Raw genomic sequence first — 24,740 nt, forward strand, 5'->3', positions numbered from 1 at the left:
ACCACTAGGCTACCTGCCTCCCTGTACTGTACAGTACAGTACCAGTCAAAAGTTTGGACACACCTACTCATTCAAGGATTTTTCTTTATTTTTACTATTTTCTACATTGTAGAATAATAGCGAAGACGTCAAAACTATTAAATAACACATATGGAATCATGTAGTAACGAAAAAAGTGTTAAACAAATCAAAATAGATTTTACATTTTTCAAATAGCCACCCTTTGCCTTGACGGCTTTGCACACTCTTGGTATTCTCTCAACCAGCTTCACCTGGAACGCTTTTCCAACAGTCTTGAAGGAGTTCCCACATATGCTGAGCACTTGTTGGCTGCTTTTCATTTACTCTGTGGTCCAACTCATCCCAAACCATCTCAATTGGGTTGTGGAATTGTGGAAGCCAGGTCATCTGATGCCGCTCTCCATCACTCTCCTTCTTGGTCAAATAGCCATCCGTTCTAATCTGCGTCTCACAAAGACACAGCGGTTCGAACCTAAAATCTAAAATTTGGACTCATCAGACCAAAGGACAGATTTCGACTGGTCCAATGTCCATTACTCGTGTTTCTTTGCCCAAGCAAGTCTCTTCTTCTTATTGGTGTCCTTTAGTAGTGGGTTCTTTGCAGCAATTCAACCATGGCCTGATTCACGCAGCCTCCTCTGAACAGTTGATGTTGAGATGTGTCTGTTACTTGAGCTCTGTGAAGCATTTATTTGGCCAGCAATTTCTGAGGCTGGTAACGCTAATGAACTTATCCTCTGCAGCAGAGGTAACTCTGGGTCTTCCTTTCCTGTGGCGGTCCTCATGAGAGCCAGTTTCATCATAGTGCTTGATGGTTTTTGCGACTGCACTTGAAGAAACTTTCAAAGTTCTTGAAATTGTCCGTATTGACTGACCTTCATGTCTTAAAGCAATAATGGCCTGTCATTTCTCTTTGCTTATTTGAGCTGTTCATCCCATAATATGTATTTGGTCTTTTACCAAGTATGACTATCTTCTGTCTACCACCCTTACCTTGTCACAACACAACTGATTTGCTCAAACGCATTAAGAAGGAAAGAAATTCATTTTTTAAAAACTTTTAACAAGGCACACCTGTTAATTGAAATGCATTCCAGGTGACTATCTCATGAAGCTGGTTGAGAGAATGTCAAGACTGTGCAAAGCTGTCATCAAGGCAAAGGGGGGCTACTTTGAAGAATCTCAAATATAAAATATATTTTGATTTGTTTAACACTTTTTGGTTACTACATGATTCCATATGTGTTATTTCATAGTTTTGATATCTTCACTATTACTATACAATGTAGAAATAGTAAAAAATAAAGAAAAACCCTTGAATGAGTAGGTGTGTCCAAACGTTTGACTGGTACTGTATATCAAACAAACAAAATTAAATCATGCAGGAAAAAACTTTAAACATCAGTTTGGGAGTAGGTCATTAAAGGGAAAGAACAAATTCCAAATGTGAAAGGCCTACTGATTGGCAAAGTACAAACATGATTGTAAAGTATTTTGGGGAGAAGCAAAAGAACACCAATAGACTACAAACACAATCAAACAGGTTTGCATGAAATAACAATTGGTGCTGATGCAGTAATTCTGGAAAAGCAATCATGGAACACGTGTCTCCCCATTTGAGGCTGTCCTTAAAGGTGAAACAGAGTCACTTTCCTTTTCATTGAAAATCCAACAAAAAACAACAATGTAAACAAACCAACAGCCAAATTAATTTCCAATAAAAAGGCAAAAGCTCAAGATGGCGACGTCTCAGCCATCGCGGATGCAGTTTGGTGGCTCTATATGGGCTGAGTATAAACCTTGCCGGTTAGTTCTGATTGAGGCTGATGTCCTTAAAGGAGCCATTTTGTTTTTGATGTTTTGTTTTGACCTCCCCTGTCAACTGTCCCAGAGGTGTTGCAACCTGCAAATCAAAGGTCAAAAGGGCAACAACCACAGAATCGCACTACAGTTAAAGCTCAAGGACTGAGAAGGTGTCCATGAAAGACAATTCTTATGAACACCTGCATTGTGTCATTCCCAGAGCTATCCCAACTCTCCTAACACTGTGAATTCCCACCAAATCCAAACAGAGGAATTCTAGGAAAAATTGAAAAAAGAAAACCCAGTATTGTTTACGTCATCATTGCAATGCATACAACCTGTATGTATTTAGGTGAAAAAGCAGTGTTATTCGTATGGATATTGCTGTGCAATGTTAGTCAGTTCTCTGTCTCTCTCCTCGATGTTACAGTGAAGTCGGAGAAGAATTGTTCTGATATTTGGTGGAGATGATCGATCATGATGAGTGACAGTGACACCGTTGACCACGACGTGAAAAGAATTGCCAACAGGGTTCAATTCAGTACGATGTGAGGTTTTAGAGGGCGCCGCCCTAATGTGCCAAATAGGTACAGTTTTTTAATAATTATTTTCCCTCTTTGTTTTACTGTGAGGGCAACATGGTCTCATTAGAATATGTCCAAAATAGTAACATTCAACCATTGAAGTTAAATGTCAGCTAAGCGGACATATGAAGATTGGAGCACTGACTGTGCTCTCGGTGGCCTTGGTCCCTGTGTGTTCTACTGTGACGACTGCGGCGCTGTGCTCTCGGCCTTGCTGTCCTGGTTGTTGAGCGGCTTGCTGCCCCACGGGCTGTTGTTGCCGAGCGCTGGCGAGCTGTTGAAGTCATCCTCGCCATCCAATCCGTTGGTGGCGTCGTACTGCGTGTTCTCCAGACGTGTGATCAGACGCTCGTCCTCGTCCCCGAACTCCCCGCCCATCAGGGTGGGCTCACCAACCACCATCACGTCCTGAAAGGAGAGAGGTTAAGGGCCAGACATTAAGGACAGGTTAAAGGTCAGAGGTCAGAAATGTTGAATGACACATTGCTGCATGTGTGAGAAATGCATGACATTCTGAGAGATAATATATGTAGAATTGATAATATATTGATTGTACTACAGTACCAGTTAAACGTTTGGAAGCACAAACTCATTCAAGGGGTTTTCTTTATTTTTACTATTTTCTACATTGTAGAATAATAGTGAAGACATCAACACTATGAAATGACGCAAATGGAATCATGGAGTAACCAAAAAAGTGTTCAACAAATCAAAATATATTTAATATTTGAGATTTTTCAAAGTAGCCACCCTTTGCCTTGATGACAGCTTTGCACACTCTTGGCATTCTCTCAACCAGCTTCATGAGGAATACTTTTCCAACAGTCTTGAAGGAGTTCCCACATATGCTCAGCACTTGTTGGCTGCTTTTCCTTCTCTCTGCAGTCCAACTCATCCCAAACCATCTTAATTGGGTTGAGGTCGGGTGATTGTGGAAGCCAGGTCATCTGATGCAGCACTCCATCACTCTCCTTGGTCAAATAGCCCTAACACAGCCTGGAGCTGTGCTTTGGGTCATTGTCCTGTTGAAAAACAAATGATGGTCCCACTAAGCATAAACCAGGCGGGATGGCGTATCGCTGCAGAGTGCTGTGGTAGCCATACTGGTTAAGTGTGCCTTGAATTCTAAATAAATCACAGACAGTGTTACCAGCAAAGCACCATCACACCTCCTCCTCCATGCTTCATGGTGGGAACCACACATGCGGCGATCATCCGTTCACCTACTCTGCGTCTCACAAAGACACGGCGGTTGGAACCAAAAATCTAAAATTTGGACTCATCAGACCAAAGGACAGATTTCCACGGTCTAATGTCCATTGCTCGTGTTTCTTGGCCCAAGCAAGTCTCTTCTTCTTATTGGTGTCCTTTAGTAGTGGTTTCTTTGAAGCAATTCGACCATGAAGGCCTGATTCACGCAGCCTCCTCTGAACAGTTGATGTTGCGATGTGTCTGTTACTTGAACTCTGTGAAGCATTTATTTGGCCTGCAATCTGAGGTGCAGTTAACTCTAATGAACGTATCCTCTGTAGCAGGGGTAACTCTGGGTCCTCCTGTGGCGGTCTCCATGAGAGGCAGCTTCATCATAGCGCTTGATGGGTTTTGCGACTGCACTTGAAGAAACTTTCAAAGTTCTTGAAATGTTCCGTATTGACTGACCTTCATGTCTTAAAGCAATGATGGACTGTCATTTCTCTTTGCTTATTTGAGCTGTTCTTCCCATAATATGGATTTGGTCTTTTACCAAGTTGGGCTATCTTCTGTCTACCACTCTTACCTTGTCACAACACAACTTATTGGCTCAAACGCATTAAGAAGGAAAGAAATTCCACAAATTAACTTTTAACAAGGCACACCTGTTAATTGGATTGCATTCCAGGTGACTACCTCATGAAGCTTGTTGAGAGAATGCCAAGAGTGTGCAAAGCTGTCATCAAGGCAAAGGGTGGCTACTTTGAAAAATCTCAAATATTAAATATATTTTGATTTGTTGAACACTTTTTTGGTTACTACATGATTCCACATGTGTTATTTCATAGTTTTGATGTCTTCACTATTATTCTACAATGTAGAAAATAGTAAAATAAAGAAAAACTGAATGAGTTGTGTCCAAAATTTTGACTGGCACTGTGTATTGATCTTATATGTTTTATGGTGTGATATGCAGGTTATACTAACTCTTAATCTATGGAAATATTCATTCAGCGCAGTTCATGTCAAAGCATAAGTCAAAGCCTTTAGACGTTCATTATAACTGTCGATGACTATACATGCAAAGTGTATTGGTCATACTGAAATTAAGCTTAAAACTGTCTTTGTTCCTGCTTATTGCTGTACTATGGCCACTGACAAGTGTCCACTCTAATCTGTATGGATGATAGTTCCTACCACTGCAATGAAGGCCCAAAAGCAAAAACACTAGAGAACATTTGGTCTCATCAAGACCAGTAGCCTTCCCCTGAGCTTCTAATCCTGAATGGAAGCGTGGGTTCAGATCCAACTTCTGACACCATATGTTGGTAAGGAGATGGGACACCATTCTGTTATAGCTACAAGAACATATTTACTAAGGCTGGGATTCAATTCATAGCACAGCACACTAGACAGTTGACAATGCAGACTTTAAAGGCATTTTCCCCGACGTTCATGGAGATCGTATTTACGGTTAACGCTGCAGATGTCGGTTCAATCTGAAATTACCAATAAATGTCAAGGGAGCTATAATACAGATCTAATGCGGATCGGATTGAATCCCAACCTAGGATAAAACCTGATATGTTATACAGATCATTATCGGTACTGTAGTACATAATGCTACAACCCATAAACTGTCCATGCTATCACAGTCTTTTGTGGCAAGTGAGTCCTCTATCCATCTCTATGACAACTACTCATGGGCTTCTAACCCATCTAATCCATCTAACCCTTCTAACCATACTACCCTTCTAACCATCTAACCCATCTAATCCATTTTACCCTTCTAACCCATCTAATCCATTTTATCCTTCTAACCCATCATACCCTTCTAACCATGTAACCCATCTTACCCTTCTAACCATCTAACCCATCTAACCATTTTACCCTTCTAACCATTTTACCCTTCTAACCATTTTACCCTTCTAACCCTTCTAATCCATCTAACCCTTTTAACCCTTCTAACCCATCTAACCCTTCTAACCCATCTAACCCTTCTAACCCATTTGACCATTCTAACCCGTTTAATCCATCTAACCCTTCTAACCATCTGACCCTTCTAATCCGTCTAACCCATTTTACCCTTCTAACCATCTTACCCTTCTGACCATCTAACCCATCTAATCCATTTTACCCTTCTAACCATTTTACCCTTCTAACCATTTTACCCTTCTAATCCATTTTACCCTTCTAACCCATCTAATCCATCTAACCCTTCTAATCCATCTAACCCTTCTAACCCATCTAACCCTTCTAATCATCTGACCCTTCTAACCCATCTAATCCTTCTAACCCATTTTACCATTCTACCCTTCTGACCATCTAATCCATTTTACCCTTCTGACCATCTTACCCTTCTAACCCATCTAATCCATTCTACCCTTCTAACCATTTTACCCTTCTAACCCTTCTAATCCATCTAACCCTTTTAACCCATCTAACCCTTCTAATCATCTAACCCTTCTAATCATCTAACCCTTCTAACCATTTTACCCTTCTAACCCATCTGATCTATTTTACCCTTCTAATCCATCTAACCCTTCTAATCCATCTAACCCTTCTAATCCATCTAACCCTTCTAATCCATCTAACCATTCTAATCCATCTAACCCATCTAACCCTTCTAATCCATCTAACCCATCTAACCCTTCTAATCCATCTAACCCTTCTAATCCATCTAACCCTTCTAACCCATCTGACCCTTCTAATCCATCTAATCCATCTAACCCTTCTAATCATTCTAACCCATCTGACCCTTCTAATCCATCTAACCCTTCTAACCCATCTAACCCATCTAACCCTTCTAATCCATCTAACCCTTCTAATCCATCTAACCCATCTAACCCTTCTAATCCATCTAACCCTTCTAACCCATCTAACCCTTCTAATCCATCTAACCCTTCTAACCCATCTGACCCTTCTAACCCATCTGACCCTTCTAATCCATCTGACCCTTCTAATTCATCTGACCCATCTAACGCTTCTAATCCATCTAACCCTTCTAATCCATCTAACCCATCTGACCATTCTAATCCATCTAACCCTTCTAACCCATCTAACCCATCTACCCTTCTAACCCTTCTAATCCATCTAACCCTTCTAGTCCATCTAACCCTTATAATCATTCCAACCTTCCTTATCCATCTAACCCATCTGGCCCTTCTAATCCATCTAACCCTTCTAACCCATCTAACCCATCTAACCCTTCTAATCCATCTAACCCTTCGAATCCATCTAGCCCTTCTAACCCATCTAACCCTTCTAACCCATATAACCCTCCTAATCCATCTAACCCATCTAATCTATCTAACCCATCTGACCATTCTAACCCTTCTAATCCATCGAACCCATCTAATCCATCTAATCAATCTAACCCGTCTAATCCATCTAACTCATCTAACCCTTCTAATCCCTCTAACCTTTCTAACCCATCTGACCCTTCTAATCCATCTAACCCTTCTAATCCATCTAACACATCTAACCCTTCTAATCCATCTAACCCTTCTAATCATTCTAACCCTCCTTATCCATCTAACCCATCTGACCCTTCTAATCCATCTAACCCTTCTAACCCATCTAACCCTTCTAATCCATCTAACCCTTTTAACCCATCTAACCCTTCTAATCCATCGAACCCATCTAACACATCTAATCCATTTTACCCTTCTAACCATTTTACCCTTCTAATCTATTTTACCCTTCTAACCATCTTACCCATCTAACCCATCTAATCCATCTAACCCTTCTAACCCATCTAACCCTTCTAATCCATCTAACCCTTCGAACCCATCTAACCCTTCTAATCCATCTAACCCTTCTAACCCATTTGACCCTTCTAATCCATCTGACCCTTCTAACACATCTAACCCATCTAACCCTTCTAATCCATCTAACCCTTTTAACCCATCTAACCCTTCTAATCCATCGAACCCATCTAACACATCTAATCCATTTTACCCTTCTAACCATTTTACCCTTCTAACCATTTTACCCTTCTAATCTATTTTACCCTTCTAACCCATCTTACCCATCTAACCCATCTAATCCATCTAACCCTTCTAATCCATCTAGCCCTTCTAACCCATCTAACCCTTCTAACCCATATAACCCTCCTAATCCATCTAACCCTTCTAATCCATCTAACCATTCTAACCCTTCTAATCCATCGAACCCATCTAATCCATCTAATCAATCTAACTCGTCTAATCCATCTAACTCATCTAACCCTTCTAATCCCTCTAACCTTTCGAACCCATCTGACCCTTCTAATCCATCTAACCCTTCTAATCCATCTAACACATCTAACCCTTCTAATCCATCTAACCCTTCTAATCATTCTAACCCTCCTTATCCATCTAACCCATCTGACCCTTCTAATCCATCTAACCCTTCTAACACATCTAACCCATCTAACCCTTCTAATCCATCTAACCCTTTTAACCCATCTAACCCTTCTAATCCATCGAACCCATCTAACACATCTAATCCATTTTACCCTTCTAACCATTTTACCCTTCTAACCATTTTACCCTTCTAATCTATTTTACCCTTCTAACCATCTTACCCATCTAACCCATCTAATCCATCTAACCCTTCTAACCCATCTAACCCTTCTAATCCATCTAACCCTTCTAACCCATTTGACCCTTCTAATCCATCTGACCCTTCTAACACATCTAACCCATCTAACCCTTCTAATCCATCTAACCCTTTTAACCCATCTAACCCTTCTAATCCATCGAACCCATCTAACACATCTAATCCATTTTACCCTTCTAACCATTTTACCCTTCTAACCATTTTACCCTTCTAATCTATTTTACCCTTCTAACCATCTTACCCATCTAACCCATCTAATCCATCTAACCCTTCTAATCCATCTAACCCTTCTAACCCATCTAACCCTTCGAACCCATCTAACCCTTCTAATCCATCTAACCCTTCTAACCCATTTGACCCTTCTAATCCATCTGACCCTTCTAATCCATCTAACCCATCTAACCCTTCTAATCCATCTAACCCTTCTAACCCATTTGACCCTTCTAATCCATCTGACCCTTCTAATCCATCTAACCCATCTAACCCTTCTAATCCATCTAACCCTTCTAACCCATCTGACCCTTCTAATCCATCTGACCCTTCTAATCCATCTAACCCATCTAACGCTTCCAATCCATCTAACCCATCTAACCCTTCTAATCCCCCTAACCCTTCTAACCTTTCTAACCCATCTGACCCATCTGACCCTTCTAATCCATCTAACCTTTCTAACCCATCTAATCCATCTAACCCTTATAACCCTTCTAATCCATCTAACCCTTCTAACCCATCTAACCCTTCTAATCCATCTAACCCTTCTAATCCATCTAACCATTATAATCATTCCAACCCTCCTTATCCATCTAACCCATCTGACCCTTCTAATCCATCTAACCCTTCTAACCCATCTAACCCATCTAACCCTTCTAACCCTTCTAACCCATCTAACCCTTCTAATCCATCTAACCCTTCGAATCCATCTAACCCTTCTAATCCATCTAACCCTTCGAACCCTCCTAATCCATCTAACCCATCTGACCATTCTAACCCTTCTAATCCATCTAACCCATCTAATCTATCTAACCCATCTGACCATTCTAATCCATCTAACCCATCTAATCCATCTAATCAATCTAACCCTTCTAATCCCTCTAACCCTTCTAACCTGTCTAACCCATCTGTCCCTTCTAACCCTTCTAACCCTTCTAATCATTCTAACCCTTCTAATCATTCTAACCCTCCTTATCCATCTAACCCTTCTAACCCATCTAACCCATCTAACCCTTTTAATCCATCTAATCCATCTAACCCTTCTAATCCATCTAACCCTTCTAATCCATCTAGCCCTTCTAATCCATCTAACCCATCTAACCCTTCTAATCTATCTAACACATCTGACCATTCTAACCCTTCTAATCCATCTAATCCATCTAACCCTTCTTATCCATCTAACCCGTCTAACCCATCTGATCTATCTGACCATTCTAACCCTTCTAACCCATATAACCCTTCTAACCCTTCTAACCCATATAACCCTTATAATCCATAAACTGGTGTGGTTCAAATGTTGATGATGTGTGTGTTGTTTCACCAAAGGGGTAAAGCCCAGAGCATTACCCTTGGCCGTGTGTTTACCTTGTTTCGAAACAACCCCTGCTGCTCCTGCAATAACACTTGGTGCATGGTGAGATTTTAAGGAGTGTGTGTATGGCTGGTGTGTATGGCGAAGCACCGTGAAGGCGGTGAACCCGTATGTACACGGTCAACCCCTGTCGGTGCACTTTGAGCTAATGAAGCCCCCTCCCACTTATGAAGTGGACTATCCTTCCCTTCCTGCCCCTCGCAGACCAATCAATTTGGGAGGCAGGTAGCCTAGCAGTTAGAGCTTTGGGACAGTAAGGTTACTTGCTCAAAACCCGAGGTGGCAAGGTGAAAAAATCTGCCGTTTTGCCCTTGAGCAAGGTAGTTAACCCGCACAACAACTGCTCCCTGGCCGGCGATAAAGTGGACTTCGATTAAGGCAGCCCCCGCACCTCTCCGATTCAGAGGGATTGGGTTAAATTCGGAAGACACTGTATTTCATTTGAATGCATTCAGTTGTGCAACTGACTAGGTATCCCCGTTCCCTTTCCCAATAGTGATCATGTCGGACATATTTCTATGATATGACCCCTAGCGTTGACGTCACATGAGAACATAGTGAGTTTTTTTCTGTGGTTGATTCTTTATTCACAATGTGAGGGAATTGAATTGGGTGATGCTAAATCTCTATTTTGATAGGAACAGGTATAAAACTAACAGTGAGTATCTAGGAGATGCAATTGAATAATTTAAGCAATGTTAGATGATTGATTACCAGTAGTTATGTGATCAAATCGACTATGTTAGGATAGTATTGGTTGTTCTAGGCAGGTTGAGTTGTATATCTCATCTCCCCTGGTCTGCTAAACCCTCTTTCTCCTCAGCAGCCCACAACCTCTCACTGCATCTCGGGAGGAAGTCACACAGTTAAATGAAACACATGCTTCACTGCCCATGTGTGTCGATGTGGCGTGGCATGGTAGTTCTCACTACCCTCCTCTGATGTGCAGATGTGTGCACATGTATGAACACGCACGCACGCACGCACACACACACGCAGACACACGCAGACAGACACACACACACGCAGACACACACACACACACACACACACACACACACACACACACACACACACACACACACACACACACACACACACACACACACACACACACACACACACACACACACACACACACACACACAAACCAAAGAGGATCAGGATTGGGGGGGCAACGTCTCTCAAACCCCCAAGCTACCGCCTCTACACCCTACTATGCCTTAATCACACTAATTAATTTAGGTGAGCTTTTTGACTAAATGACAATATCCACACTGATTTGTCAATTTGCATAGCTAATTAAGTCATTAGCTCAAAACGTGCTGATTGCCAACAAGCCTTGAATTCGCCATCTGTTCCTGCGGGGGTGGTTGTCAATCTACCTCTGGCCAGTTTGGGTGGTCAGACTTGGATTGGGGGAGTGTTAATTGTGATCTAATTAATAATGTTTGATCTACTCATCTCATTATCTTTAGCATTAGCTAGCCAGTTATCCCTGAATGGGCCTATGGGCTGTTAAGACAGCTACAAATGTTCCTTTTCTGATCATAAGTTAGTGTATTAGCATACTTTTTGAGATATTAGACAACCCCCTTCCCCTTGCCCCTACTTCTTCTGTGTTTGCAGATCTGAAGGAACTGGACAGGTGTAAGCAATATGGTAGATGCTCCTCTATGTCTATTGAAAGGCTGGGCTGAGCCTTCAGCATAAACCTATCTAGTCTCTTAAGATCTGCAAATACAGAATGTGTAGGTAAGGACCTATGAGGTGAAATGTTCAGAGGGATACAGATAGAAGCGTAACAAATAGAGCTAACAACACATGTTGAGTCACACATGTTCACACATTTTCTACCTGACAGACAACCATATCTGTTCTACACAATCCATTTATATCTGAATGTCCCCAATGAATCCCCCAGCAAACACATAGGAGTACTCTGCATGGTTTCATAGTAGCACTCTACATGGTTTTCAATGTCATTTCACCCCAGCAACCAGTAGAGGTCCCTGTTGAACAACACAACAACCCACTCCCTCTCCTTTCTCTATGCCCCCCATTCACCCACTCCCTCCCTTTCCTCCTTGTCCTCTCCTTATTGTCATTGGGCTCACGTAGGGCCTGTGCTCAGCCAACGAACGAACAACTTCTCAGACAAAGCTAGCAGGCGTGCAACATATGTAACCAGCATGTTACCGCCACTGCTCTTAAAGACGAATGTCAACATTAGCCATAGGAAGTGTGTGTTCTTAAAGAAAGGAAGGGGGGTGAGGAGGGAGAGGAGGTTATGTGTGGGAAGGAAAGGAGAGGAGAAGGGGGGTGTATACAGATATACTGATAATGAGTGATGGCACAGAGCCAAACAGCCTCCCACTGAGAAAACAATTTGTGTGTGTGTGTGTGTGTGTGTGTGTGTGTGTGTGTGTGTGTGTGTGTGTGTGTGTGTGTGTGTGTGTGTGTGTGTGTGTGTGTGTGTGTGCGTCCGAGTGATTGAGTAAGAGATAGAAGAGAGTGAGAGGTAGCTAGAGTTGGCGAGGGTGTGTGTCTATTTGTGTGTGAGAAAGGGAGAGTGAGGGAGAGAGATCGAGAAAGAGCAAGAGAGAGGGGGGAGCTTGAGTTTGTGTGTTTGTGGGTGTGTGTCTATGTGGGTGTGAGAGAGAAAAAGAGAGAGAGACATAAAAAATATATACATAGAGAAAGAAAAAGAGAGACGCCTTGGGAATTAAAAAGCATGACCTGCGGCACCGTGAGGAACAACGTAACCCAAAACAAAGAGGGTTCACAGTTCCCCAGTCTCCCTCCCCACTCCCTCCCTCCCTGCCTCCCTCCCTCCTAACCCCCCCCCCCCCCCCCCCCCATCCAAAGTGACTACAGTACTAAGCAGTCAGTATGACTCCTAACAGTCCATACAGCAAACCCAGGGTGTGATAGTGAGAAAGTACTATAGCCTGTCCAAACAATTGAGGCGCAATAGCACTTTATCCCCCGGGGTGATGTGAAGCGCGAGGTGTAACACTCAGTGGTTTAAGTAGGTGTTTAACCTCAAACTGTGTCAAGTGGCCCCATTGTATTGACATGTTGAGGAAGAAAATATGCTATGCATGGGATAGACTAGAGCCATGGAGTGCCAGATGATACAGCACTCTCCAGAGCAGAAGGTATGAAGCAACAGGAGAGGATCATTCTAGATGAATACTTAAATAAACATAAACATATTATGATGGTAGATTGATAGTCCTATAAATTAATTGTTGTGTTTCATTACATGCCTTCCTGCCTACGTGTCTATAGTAGCTGTGTAGAAGGGGTGTATAGTGGTGTATAGGGGTGTATAGTGGTGTAAGAAGGTATAAGAGGGTGTATAGGGGTGTATCGTCTTGTAAGAAGGCACAAGATGGTGTATAGTGGTGTAAGAGAATGTATAGTGGTGTATAGAGGTATATAGTGATGTAAGAGTGGGCCAAACCCAGTAGATCTGATGCTTACAGGTACCTGACTGGAAAGGCTGAAGTTGCTGGCAGGGCTTCTCTTCTTACTGTTGGCATTGCCCACGCTGCTGTTGGCACTGCTGGCAGAGTTCTTCCTTTTCCTCCTCTTCGTCGTCGTCTGTCTCGTTGGCTCAGCTTTGGCACGACCAGCAAAGGAAACAAGAGCCATGGCGGACAACATAATGCATACACCAAGGTGGGGGTAATTCATAAAGAAGATATGTGTATATTGACATGCACACACACGCACCCATGCAAGAATGCACAGACAGACAGACAGACAGACATACATACACACGCACAATACGTACAACACGCAACAACTAAAAAATGATCCATGCTTTGTTAATATCAGAGGTGAAATCAAAAGGCGTTAACATCTCCCAAGACATGCACTAGTTGGAAAGATCCCATGTTTCATTTGTATAAATGCTCAACAATAGAACGTGCTGCTTGACTTAATGTGAATGCCTTAAGGACCTTGATGTTGTACAGTTCTCAAAAGCCTGCTCAACTTAAAACTACACTACTGTGAGAGATAACACCATCTTTTATAAAATGACTCTACTGTGAGAGATAACACCATCTTTTATAAAACTACACTACTGTGAGAGATAACACCATCTTTTATAAAACTACACTACTGTGAGAGATAACACCACCTTGTCACGCCTACTCCCGTTCCCTCTCTCCTGCGCTCGACGTCGCCGGTCTACTAACCACCGGTCCTGGCAACCCACATTACGCATACCTGGCAACCATCATTACGCACACCTGCTCCCCATCGCTATGCACACCTGGACTTCATCATTTACTTGATTACTTCCTCTTTATTTAGCCCTCAGTATCCTCTGTCTTCAGGCAGTATTGGTTTTGTTTTCTCTCACGTTCTGGACGCTTCTCATGTTTGTTTATCTGTATCGTTTCTTTATTAAACTCAATTTCTGCACCTGCTTCCTGACTCCCAGCGTATACGTTACACACCTTTTATAAAACTACTCTACTCTGAGAGATAACGCCATCTTTTATAAAACTACTCTACTGTGAGAGATAACACCATATTTTATAAAACTACTCTACTGTGAGAGATAACACCATCTTTTATAAAACTACTCTACTGTAAGATAACGCCATCTTTTATAAAACTACACTACTGTGAGAGATAACACCATCTTTTATAAAACTACTCTACTGTAAGATAACACCATCTTTTATAAAACTACACTACTGTGAGAGATAACACCATCTTTTATAAAACTACACTACTGTGAGAGATAACATCATCTTTTATCTTACTGTATCTATATTTGTAATTTATTATTATATATTTGTATTGCTGTGATTTGTCTTCATGAGTCAGATTGTTTGTTTGTTTGCGTCACCATATGAAGCGGTGATGCACAGTGTGGTGTCTTAGCAAACATTTTAGGTCAAGGATTTAGAATTTCATAGTGACTTAGCATGAAATACTGAATGTGACATGCAGTCATCTAATTTCGTCTTTAGGCGGTTGTTGAGCATTCATGACAAAAAGTACACAACAATGTATTTCATGGCATTCTGTTCAGAGAGAGAATAAAATACAATCTCCTAGACTACTTCTCTCTCTATTGAAAACTACAGGAAGACAGAAAAGGTACCTTTTTTGTGATTTGTGGGGAATATTTCCGTTTTGAAATTCTGTGGATGTCCAGCTGAAACCAGAATCAAAATGAGTTTTGTTTATTGAAGTGATTCATTATTTTAAGTAATTAAATATCAGAGAGAGAGAGAGAGAGAGCAGAAATTACAACAGAGAGAATGTAAGAGAAAAGATAGCTGTACATTCACTGCAATGCACAGACAAATATATTGTCTAAATATTATTACTGTTGACTAATATTTTGAAAAACATTATTTCTAAGGTGTACAATTATGAAAATATTTTTTTTTCTAATTATGAGCCACACATTTCATGAATTTATGAATAAAATATTAAATAAAATAAAGGGTATATCCTTGATCATTATTCTTGTGTAAAGTAATAAGATAGGTTAAGTAGAGATCTTAGCAGTACTTATATCTGTTTCTGATGTACATACATTATGGATTTAGCTATTTTCACCAAGTGTTTGTAAGAGAGAATGTTATTCCTCTGAATGTCAGTGTGGGAAAACAACATTTCTGTGATCTTCAAAAAGATGTCTGAAAACGAAATACATTTCTTATACTAATCACACCAAGGGAGATGCTTTAGTATTCAAAGGCAACCAGCGACGTATAATTTATCTGAAAAGATAACATAACTGAAGAACATACAGTGCATTCGGAAAGTATTCAGACCTCTTGACTTTTCCCACATGTTACGTTACAGCCTTATTCTAAAATCTATTTTTTTTTTTAAATCCTCATCAATCTACACAAAATACACCATAATGACAAAGCAAAAACAGGTTTTTAGAAAGTTTAGCAAATGTATTAGAAATACAAAACAGAAATACTTTATTTACGTAAGTATTCAGACCCTTTGCTATGAGACTCAAAATTGAGCTCAGGTACATCCTGTTTCCATTGATCATCCTTGAGATTTTGCTACAACTTGATTGGAGTCCACCTGTGGTAAATTCAAATGATTGGACATGATTTGGAAAGGCACACACTGTCTATATAAGGTCCCACAGTTGACAGTGCATGTCAGGGCAAAAACCAAGCCATGAGGTAGAAGGAATTGTCCGTAGAGCTCCGAGACAGGATTGTGTCAAGGCACAGATCTTGGGAAGGGTACCAAAACATTTCTGCAGCATTGAAGGTCCCCAAGAACACAGTGGCCTCCATCATTCTTAAATGGAAGAAGTTTGGAACCACCAAGACTCTTCCTAGAGCTGGCCGCTCGGCCAAACTGAGAAATCGGGGGAGAAGGGCCTTGGTCAGGGAGGTGACCAAGAACCCAATGGTCACTCTGACAGAGCTCCAGAGTTCCTCTGTGGAGATGGGAAAACCTTCCAAAAGAACAACCATCTCTGCAATACTTAACCAATCAGGCCTTTATGGTAGAGTGGCCAGATGGGAGCCACTCCTCAGGAAAAGGCACATGACAGCCCGCTTGGAGTTTTCCAAAAGGCACCTAAAGACTCTCAGACCACGAGAAACCAGATTCTCTGGTCTGATGAAACCAAGATTGAACATTTTGGCCTGAATGCCAAGCGTCACATCTGGAGGAAACCTGGCACCATCCCTACGGTGAAGCATGGTGGTGGGAGCATCATGCTGTGGGGATGTTTTCAGTGGCAAGGACTGGGAGACTAGTGAGGAGTAAAGTACAGAGATCCTTGATGAAAACCTGCTCCAGAGCTCTCAGGTCCTCAGCCTGGGGCGAAGGTTCACCTTCCAACAGGACAATGACCCTAAGCACAGCCAAGACAACGCAGGAATGGCTTCGGGACAAGTCTCTGAATGTCCTTGAGTAACCCAGTCAGAGCCCGAACCCAATCGAACATCTCTGGAGAGACCTGAAAATAGCTGTACAGCGACGCTCCCCATCCAACCTGACAGATCTTGAGAGGATCTGCAGAAAATAATGGGAGAAACTCCCCAAATTCAGGTGTGCCAAGCTTGTGCCATTGAAGACTTGAAGCTGTAATCACTGCCAAAGGTGCTTCAACAAAGGGTCTGAATACTTATGTAAATGTGATATCAGGTTTTTTAAATACATTTGCAAAAATGTATAAAAACCTGTTTTTGCTTTGTCATTATAGGATATTGTGTGTGGATTGATGAGGGGAAAAAACGATTTAATCCATTTTAGAATAAGGGTGTAATGTAACAAAATGTGGAAAAAGTCCAGTGTTCTGAATACTTTCCGAATGCACTGTACACCTTTTTTTAATCAGAACTGTAATCTCTGCACCCAGAACCAAATAAATTTCTGTATTGCTAGTCAATTGTAATGTTTAAGGTTGTCACGAGAAACTATCAAAACGGTGACAAGTCTATTACCAATTCCCATCCACTACTTTGACAAACCCAGGAACAGGAACATGATGTCCATTGTCAGAAACAACCGCCTCTGGCATCACAACTGTTTACGTCGATGCCGAACAAATGACGCACTAAAACTTGTCCATTTCCATAAAAAATACTTATCAGTGCATAAATGCATCCGTGCTTCCTTCCTCGCTAAAACAGAACCATTTTCCAGGTCTGAGAAGAATTGGAGGAAAGATGAAAAACTTGACTAATAAGGAAACCACAATTACACAATTATTAGACCAGCTTAGTTCAGTTTGGCTTCCTTTAAAAACACAGGCAGACAGACGAACTGTAGTGGCACACGAAAGATTTATTACCAGGAAAACTGATCCTAGATCTGTGTCAAATGATAAAAGCTACCATTCTAATAATCTGGCTATACACCCAATACAATGTTAAGAATAAAGTCCACTAGTGAAACAGGTATTGAGTAAAGGCAATATGTAAAGACATATACAGAGGGTTCTGGATCCCAAAGCTGCTGTCAGCTCCTATACAGCGTTTGGCACCTTACATTTTTTTTCACTGAACCCTGATAATATACAACATGAAATTGAACAAAGGTTTATCTCCTTGTGCACAATTACACATTGACAGTTCAACTTCTCCTTTTCCAAAGCGTCTGTTCCAGATGATTCTACGCTCATTGACAGTGAGAATTCAAACCTCTTGGGAGCTATCAGCGAGGGAGTTGGATCTTGTAGTTTGATTACACCAGGCACCCTTAATTAAAGTTCAGAAGCCTTGCACATTACACAGGTCTGAGTCAAAGGGTTTCTACTGGTGTTGCTTTTTTTAAGACGTCTTGTCATGCCCTGGCGAACATTGCAGTAATTTGCAGCCCTTGAATATGTCAAAAACTCCAGCTTTAATATTCCACAGACAGTTTAAGCCAACTATTTTTTAAGAACCACCCTTCCAACATCAATCATAAAACCCTGAAATGGCCGGTTACAGTCTATTCAAATAAAAATTCCAGAGGAAGTCCTGATAAATTTCCTGATTCCTGACAGGGAGAATAAATTTGAGGTATTATGCAATATAATACATATTTAGAAATACAAATAATGTAATAAAAATTGATTACATTCTCTGTTTTTTAAACATGGTCTCTAGAAATTAGACAATCTAACCATTGTCATTATATCACCTCAGCTCTCCTATTACTATAGTCACTATAATAACATTGGTTGTGTCCCATAGGGCACTGGTGAAAAGTATTGCACTATACCGGGAATATGGTGCCATTTGGAACACAGTATTGATAGTTGCAGAACAGTGTGTTTGGTTAGTAAAGCCGTATAAACGTTACCTGGCGGGGCCACCATTCTCTGCCACTTCTGGAACAGGCATGTCTTCAGACAGTCCCTAGGGCTGAGGTTGTAGGTCTTGTGCCTGGACATGAGCTCCTGCATGGGCTCCAGGATGACACACAGCTGCAGATGATGGAAAAAACCAACACACACACACGCAAATGTTAGATTTGGTAGTATAAAAACGCAAATGCATATATAGTACATATACACATTGTTTTCCATGTTGGTGAAGATGTATCTGTAACTGTTGTGTGAGCTTCGCTCTAAAGGGTATCATTTCTACATACTGTATCTGAAACTCTGTATTACAGAATCCAACAAGGAGAATCCTCAAGTGATCTATGAACTCATCACAAAGAGGACACGTGGGCCAGTTTGTCAGCTTAAATAGGTAAGACACTCACAGCTGTGTAACTTTCACATGTGGCAAACAGCCTCCCTCAACAGTTATCTTAGGCAGCAACAAACATCAAAATGCTCGTCCCTGCTGTCACACCAAAGCATTGTCATGCAGGTACACAGACCCTTCAAATTAGTGGATTCAGCTATTTCAGCCACACCCTTTGATGACAGGTGTATAAAAAAGATTACACAGCCATGCAATCTCCACAGACAAATATTGGCAGTAGAATGGCCATACTAAGGAACTCAGTGACTTTCAACGTGGCATCATCATAGAATGCCACCTTTCCAACAAGTCAGTTTGTCAAATTTCTGCCCTGCTAGAGCTGCCCCAGTCAACTGTAAGTGCTGTTATTGTGAAGTGGAAACGTCTAGGAGCAACAACGGCTCAGCTGTGAAGTGGTAGGCCAAACAAGCTCACAGAATGGGACCACCGAGTGCTGAAGCGCATAGCGCGTAAAAATTGTCTGTCCTCGGTTGCAACGCTCACTACAGAGTTCCAAACTGCACCGGCTCGAGTGGTGTAAAGCTCGCCGCCATTGGACTCTGGAGCAGTGAAAACAAGTTCACTGGAGTGATGAATCACACTTTACCATCTGGCAGTCCGATGGACGAATCTGGGTTTGGCGAATGCCAGGAGAACTCTCCCTGCCCCAATGCATAGTGCCAACTGCAAAGTTTGGTTGAGGAGGAATAATGTTCTGGCGCTGTTTTTCAAGGTTTGGAAAGGGAAATCTTAAAGCTATAGCATACAATGACATTCTAGACAATTTCTGTGCTTCCAACTATATGGCAACAGTTTGGGGAAGGCCCTTTCTTGTTTCAGCATGATAATGCCCCCGTACACAAAGCGAGGTCCACACAGAAATGGTTTGTACTCATACAGGTGTAGGATCTTAATTGGATCACAACTGTTGAAGGAGAACCTTCCAGCAATGCAGGAAATGTCAAATTTGTAGTGTATTTGATGTTTAAAAGGCTTCTCGAGTTAGTAATTTCCCCTTTTGCCTTACTAAAAATGTATAAACCCCTACAAAAATGTCCATTAATTATAATCCACATAATAATTCACATTTCCTGTTGCTGCAGGATTTGTTTTCCTGCTGTAGCAAACTGGCTCAAATTAAGATCCTACATATCTAGGCCTATCAAAACAGACCTGGATGTGTAAATAGGATCAGTTTAGCCTTTTAGATCATAAGGAATAAGAGTCACTACTACTACAGATCTATTTCCTAATGCCATTGGACGGTATGCAGGCGAAGAGAACATGCATGTAACACATGTAGCACACTAAGCCCATGTTGTTTCTCTGTTGCTGTCCTCTTGACACGGCTATATCCCCCCTAGCTCAGGGAACAATCCCTGGATTTGACCCTGAAAACAAGTGCTATTTTCAGGTTGAATGGTAGGAAGTCTGCTGCACGGCTCTAACACATGGAAAGGCTTAAATACAGTGACCAAAAAAAAAGCTTGTTTTGACCCTTGGCCAGGAAACCGTCAGTCTCTTTGGGAAGAACTGATAGATGGTAGGAAATGCATGGGCGCCGTTTGAAAGACAATAAAGACTCCATTTATGTGAGGAGAGGGCGTATTTTATTTGAACAGCGACACTCTAAGATAGCAAGAGAGAAATCATTACGGCTCACTGTGACGTGAGGCAGACCGATGATATTTACTCAATGTACAGTATGAAATTGACCCCACCTCCAAAAGTCAGCCAATTCCTAATTTGCCTCATAGCCAAGACTAGGATTTGTTGGTGAAAAATTACAAGGGGTATTTTGTTTGGGATAAGTTAGGTAGGTTGTGGGGTGTCATAAAAATGAAAACTCAAAGGAATAGCCTAGTAGCGTTACACTAACGGCCATTAGCGAAATCTCCTATAGGTAATGGATGACATATTGTCATTAACTGTAAAGCAAGTCTGTCTGTGTAATTTGAGTTATGCAAAATAACTAAATAATATACTGTAGGTGTGTTATGGCGCACACCTCTCCAAAACTAAACTCAATGTATTCCATATGATCATTCCATATGCTTTCCATAATTATTTTCATGGTATGCTGCAAGAAATCTTTAAAAAAAACATGAATCCAACAAAATGTTAAGAACGGTCATTCAAAAATCTACCCAAAAGCCCTCTGTCTCTGTCTCTGTCTCTCTCCCCTCTCTCTCCCTCGACTCTCTCTACACATTCTTCATAATAAACAGCGGCTAAGCTCTTCGCCGTCTCTCCGTGCTGCATTTCACAATTATGAGTCAACAGGGAGCATTCATTAATGTTATGCTAATTTTCTCAATCCAATTAATTCACTCCCTCTCTCTTTTCTCCCTCACTCTTCTTCTCTTGTTCTCCCATTTGGAAATCGGAGCTGTCACTCAATCTTGGAATGAAAAGCACAAACAAAAGACATCTGAAATACTGACTAATGTATTCTGGTGCAGACTGCTGAGAAGTCCACTAAGTTTATGTTATAAATACACTGAGGACTGGAACCAAAAAGTAAAGAAGAACATACATATAGGTGGATATTCACTGATGCATTTATGTATTCAGAATAAAATAACATATTGTGATAGCTGTCAATACTCTATGTATTCAGAATAATATAACATTGTAATAGCTCTCAGTACTGTTTTATATATTCAGATTAAAATAACTTATTGTGATAGCTGTCAATACTGGTTTATGTATTCAGATTAAAATAACATATTGTGATAGCTGTCAGTACTGTTTTATGTATTCAGATTAAAATAACATATTGTGATTGTCACGATCGTCTTGATAAGAGAGATTGGACCAAGGCGCAGCGTGTGAGAAATACATCTTCCTTTTAATATTGATGACGAAGACGTAACACGAAAAGAAACACTCTTACAAAAAAACTAACAAAACAAACAAACGACCGTGAAGCTATGAACGTAGTGCACACACAGGCTACAGACGTATAACATAGACACAGACACAGGAGACAACCACCCACCACAATCAATGTGAAAACACCTACCTTAATATGGCTCTCAATCAGAGGAAATGAAAACCACCTGCCTCTAATTGAGAGCCATATCAGGTCACCCTTTAACCAACATAGAAACACATAACATAGACTACCCACCCAAACTCACGCCCTGACCGTCAAACACATACAAAATAACAGAAAACCGGTCAGGAACGTGACAGTGATAGCTGTCAGTACTGTTTTATGTATTCAGATTAAAATAACATTGTAATAGCTGTCAGTACTGGTTTATGTATTCAGATTAAAATAACATATTGTGATAGCTGTCAGTACTGTTATGTATTCAGATTAAAATAACATATTGTGATAGCTGTCAGTACTGTTTTATGTATTCAGATTAAAATAACATATTGTGATAGCTGTCAGTACTGTTATGTATTCAGATTAAAATAACATATTGTGATAGCTGTCAGTACTGTTTTATGTGTTCAGATTAAAATAACATATTGTGATAGCTGTCAGTACTGTTATGTATTCAGATTAAAATAACATATTGTGATAGCTGTCAGTACTGTTTTATGTATTCAGATTAAAATAAAATGTTGTAATAGCTGTCAGTACTGTTTTATGTATTCAGATTAAAATAACATATTGTGATAGCTGTCAGTACTGTTTTATGTGTTCAGATTAAAATAACATATTGTGATAGCTGTCAGTACTGTTTTATGTATTCAGATTAAAGTAACATATTGTGATAGCTGTCAGTACTGTTTTATGTATTCAGATTAAAATAACATATTGTGATAGCTGTCAGTACTGTTTTATGTATTCAGATTAAAATAACATATTGTGATAGCTGTCAGTACTGTTATGTATTCAGATTAAAATAACATATTGTGATAGCTGTCAGTACTGTTTTATGTATTCAGATTAAAATAACATATTGTGATAGCTGTCAGTACTGTTTTATGTATTCAGATTAAAATAACATATTGTGATAGCTGTCAGTACTGTTTTATGTATTCAGATTAAAATAACATATTGTGATAGCTGTCAGTACTGTTTTATGTATTCAGATTAAAATAACATGTTGTAATAGCTGTCAGTACTGTTTTATGTATTCAGATTAAAATAACATATGGTGACATCTATCAGTACTGTCTGTGAATGGAATTATGTTGTATATTCCATCTTGACATTTTATAAATATTCATTTTCAGGTACCTAACAATTACAAATTGTGGAGGGTATGGTATGGTACCTATATCAAGGTGATTGATGGACTGAATAGTGGTGTGTGTGTGTGTGTGTGTGTGTGTGTGTGTGTGTGTGTGTGTGTGTGTGTGTGTGTGTGTGTGTGTGTGTGTGTGTGTGTGTGTGTATGTGTGTGTGTGTGTGTGTGTGTGTGTGTGTGTGTGTGTGTATGTGTGTGTGTGTGTGTATGTGTGTGTGTGTGTGTGTGTGCACATCTTTGTGTGTGTGTCTATGTGAAAGGAAAAGAGAGAGAGAGCAACAGAAAGCAACAGAAAGACCCACACAGACACAGCCGGAGAGAGACAGACAGAGAGACAGACACAGACAGACACATAGACACAGACAGAGAGAGAAAGAGAGACAGAGACAGAAACAGGAGGACACAGACAGAGACAGCGAGAGACAGAGAGACAGACACAGAGAGACAGAGAGAGACAGACACAGAGAGACAAACAGGAGACAGAGAGCTCTTACCCTGAGGTAGTTGAGGGTGAAGTTGGTCAGCCCCATGCGGGTGATGTTTTTGGAGAGCTGTTCCAGAACCTGGGGGTCTTGTGCCTAAGGGTTGAGGGGGGGGGGGGGGGGGGGGGGGGGGGGCAACATACAGTTTGCATTAATATTAACTACTAATATTAATTTGTTAGAACTCTTTTATATAATAGAAGTCTTCAGTCTGAAAATGCTGTGTATTGACAAAACAAAAGACAGATGAGAAGCCTAGCCTGGCTCTGCTTCCATTCAAAATCCAAAACACACTAATTCCCAGTTGAATCTTGGTGTAGAGAAAGTCAGGAAAGAAGGACGATGGAAAAAAACACACTTTAAAATCGGTTTATCTTAGAGTATGATTTGAAATTGGAAACTAAATATCAATATCAAGAAGCCACCTGACTACAGCTTAGTGTTGTGAGAACCTGTGACTCAAAGAGATGTCAAATACTTTCTCAACTATGGTCATCAACAACTACATTGAATACCCATTCAAAAATTCAGTGTCAGAATACACGAGCCTTGAAATACCCACAAAGCTGTCCCACTGGGCAGACGTCAGCTCAACGTCTAGTTTTGATTTACATTTGGTTGAGTTGTCAACTAACGTGAATTGAATGTGAAATCAAAAAATAATTTCAGAATTTCATTGAATTTAGGTTAAAAGTTGTGTGGAAAAAATATGAAATGGGCCTCCCGAGTGGCGTAGCAGTCTAAGGCACAGCATCACTGTGCTAGAGGCATCACTATAGACCCGGGTTTGATCCCAGGCTGTATCACAACCAGCCGTGATCGGGAGTCCCATAGGGAGGCGCACAATTGGCCTAGCGTCATTCGGGTTAGGGGAGGGTTTGGCCGGGGGGGCTTAACTTGGCTCATTGCGCTCTAGCGACTCCTTGTGGCAGGCCGGGAGCCTGCAGGCTGACCTCGGTCGTCAGGTGAACGGTGTTTCCTCTGACAAATTGGTGTGGCTGGCTTCCGGGATTAAGTGGGCGGTTGTTAAGAAGCGGGGTTTGGCGCTTCTTAACAACCTT

General features: G+C 40.9%; 1 protein-coding gene across 2 annotated transcripts in view; it reads right to left on the reverse strand.

Annotated features, from left to right (window-relative positions):
* Positions 1–1,311: 1,311 nt before the first annotated feature.
* The window catches only part of LOC120048023 (LIM domain-binding protein 2-like), a 106,771-nt gene continuing 83,342 nt past the window's right edge, over positions 1,312–24,740 (reverse strand). Inside the window, exons 5-9 of one of the 2 annotated variants that reach the window (XM_038993694.1) lie at positions 23,692–23,775; positions 18,595–18,718; positions 14,915–14,968; positions 13,279–13,409; positions 1,312–2,816 (exon numbers count right to left, since the gene is read on the reverse strand). In XM_038993694.1, the coding sequence (XP_038849622.1) occupies positions 2,586–2,816; positions 13,279–13,409; positions 14,915–14,968; positions 18,595–18,718; positions 23,692–23,775 (624 nt within the window). In that variant the 3' untranslated portion in view covers positions 1,312–2,585. Of the gene's footprint in view, positions 2,817–13,272; positions 13,410–14,914; positions 14,969–18,594; positions 18,719–23,691; positions 23,776–24,740 lie in introns of both variants that reach the window. The other variant, XM_038993693.1, reaches the window with a different exon arrangement.

The sequence above is a fragment of the Salvelinus namaycush genome, chromosome 5 (assembly GCF_016432855.1).
Source record: "Salvelinus namaycush isolate Seneca chromosome 5, SaNama_1.0, whole genome shotgun sequence".
NCBI lineage: Eukaryota > Metazoa > Chordata > Actinopteri > Salmoniformes > Salmonidae > Salvelinus > Salvelinus namaycush.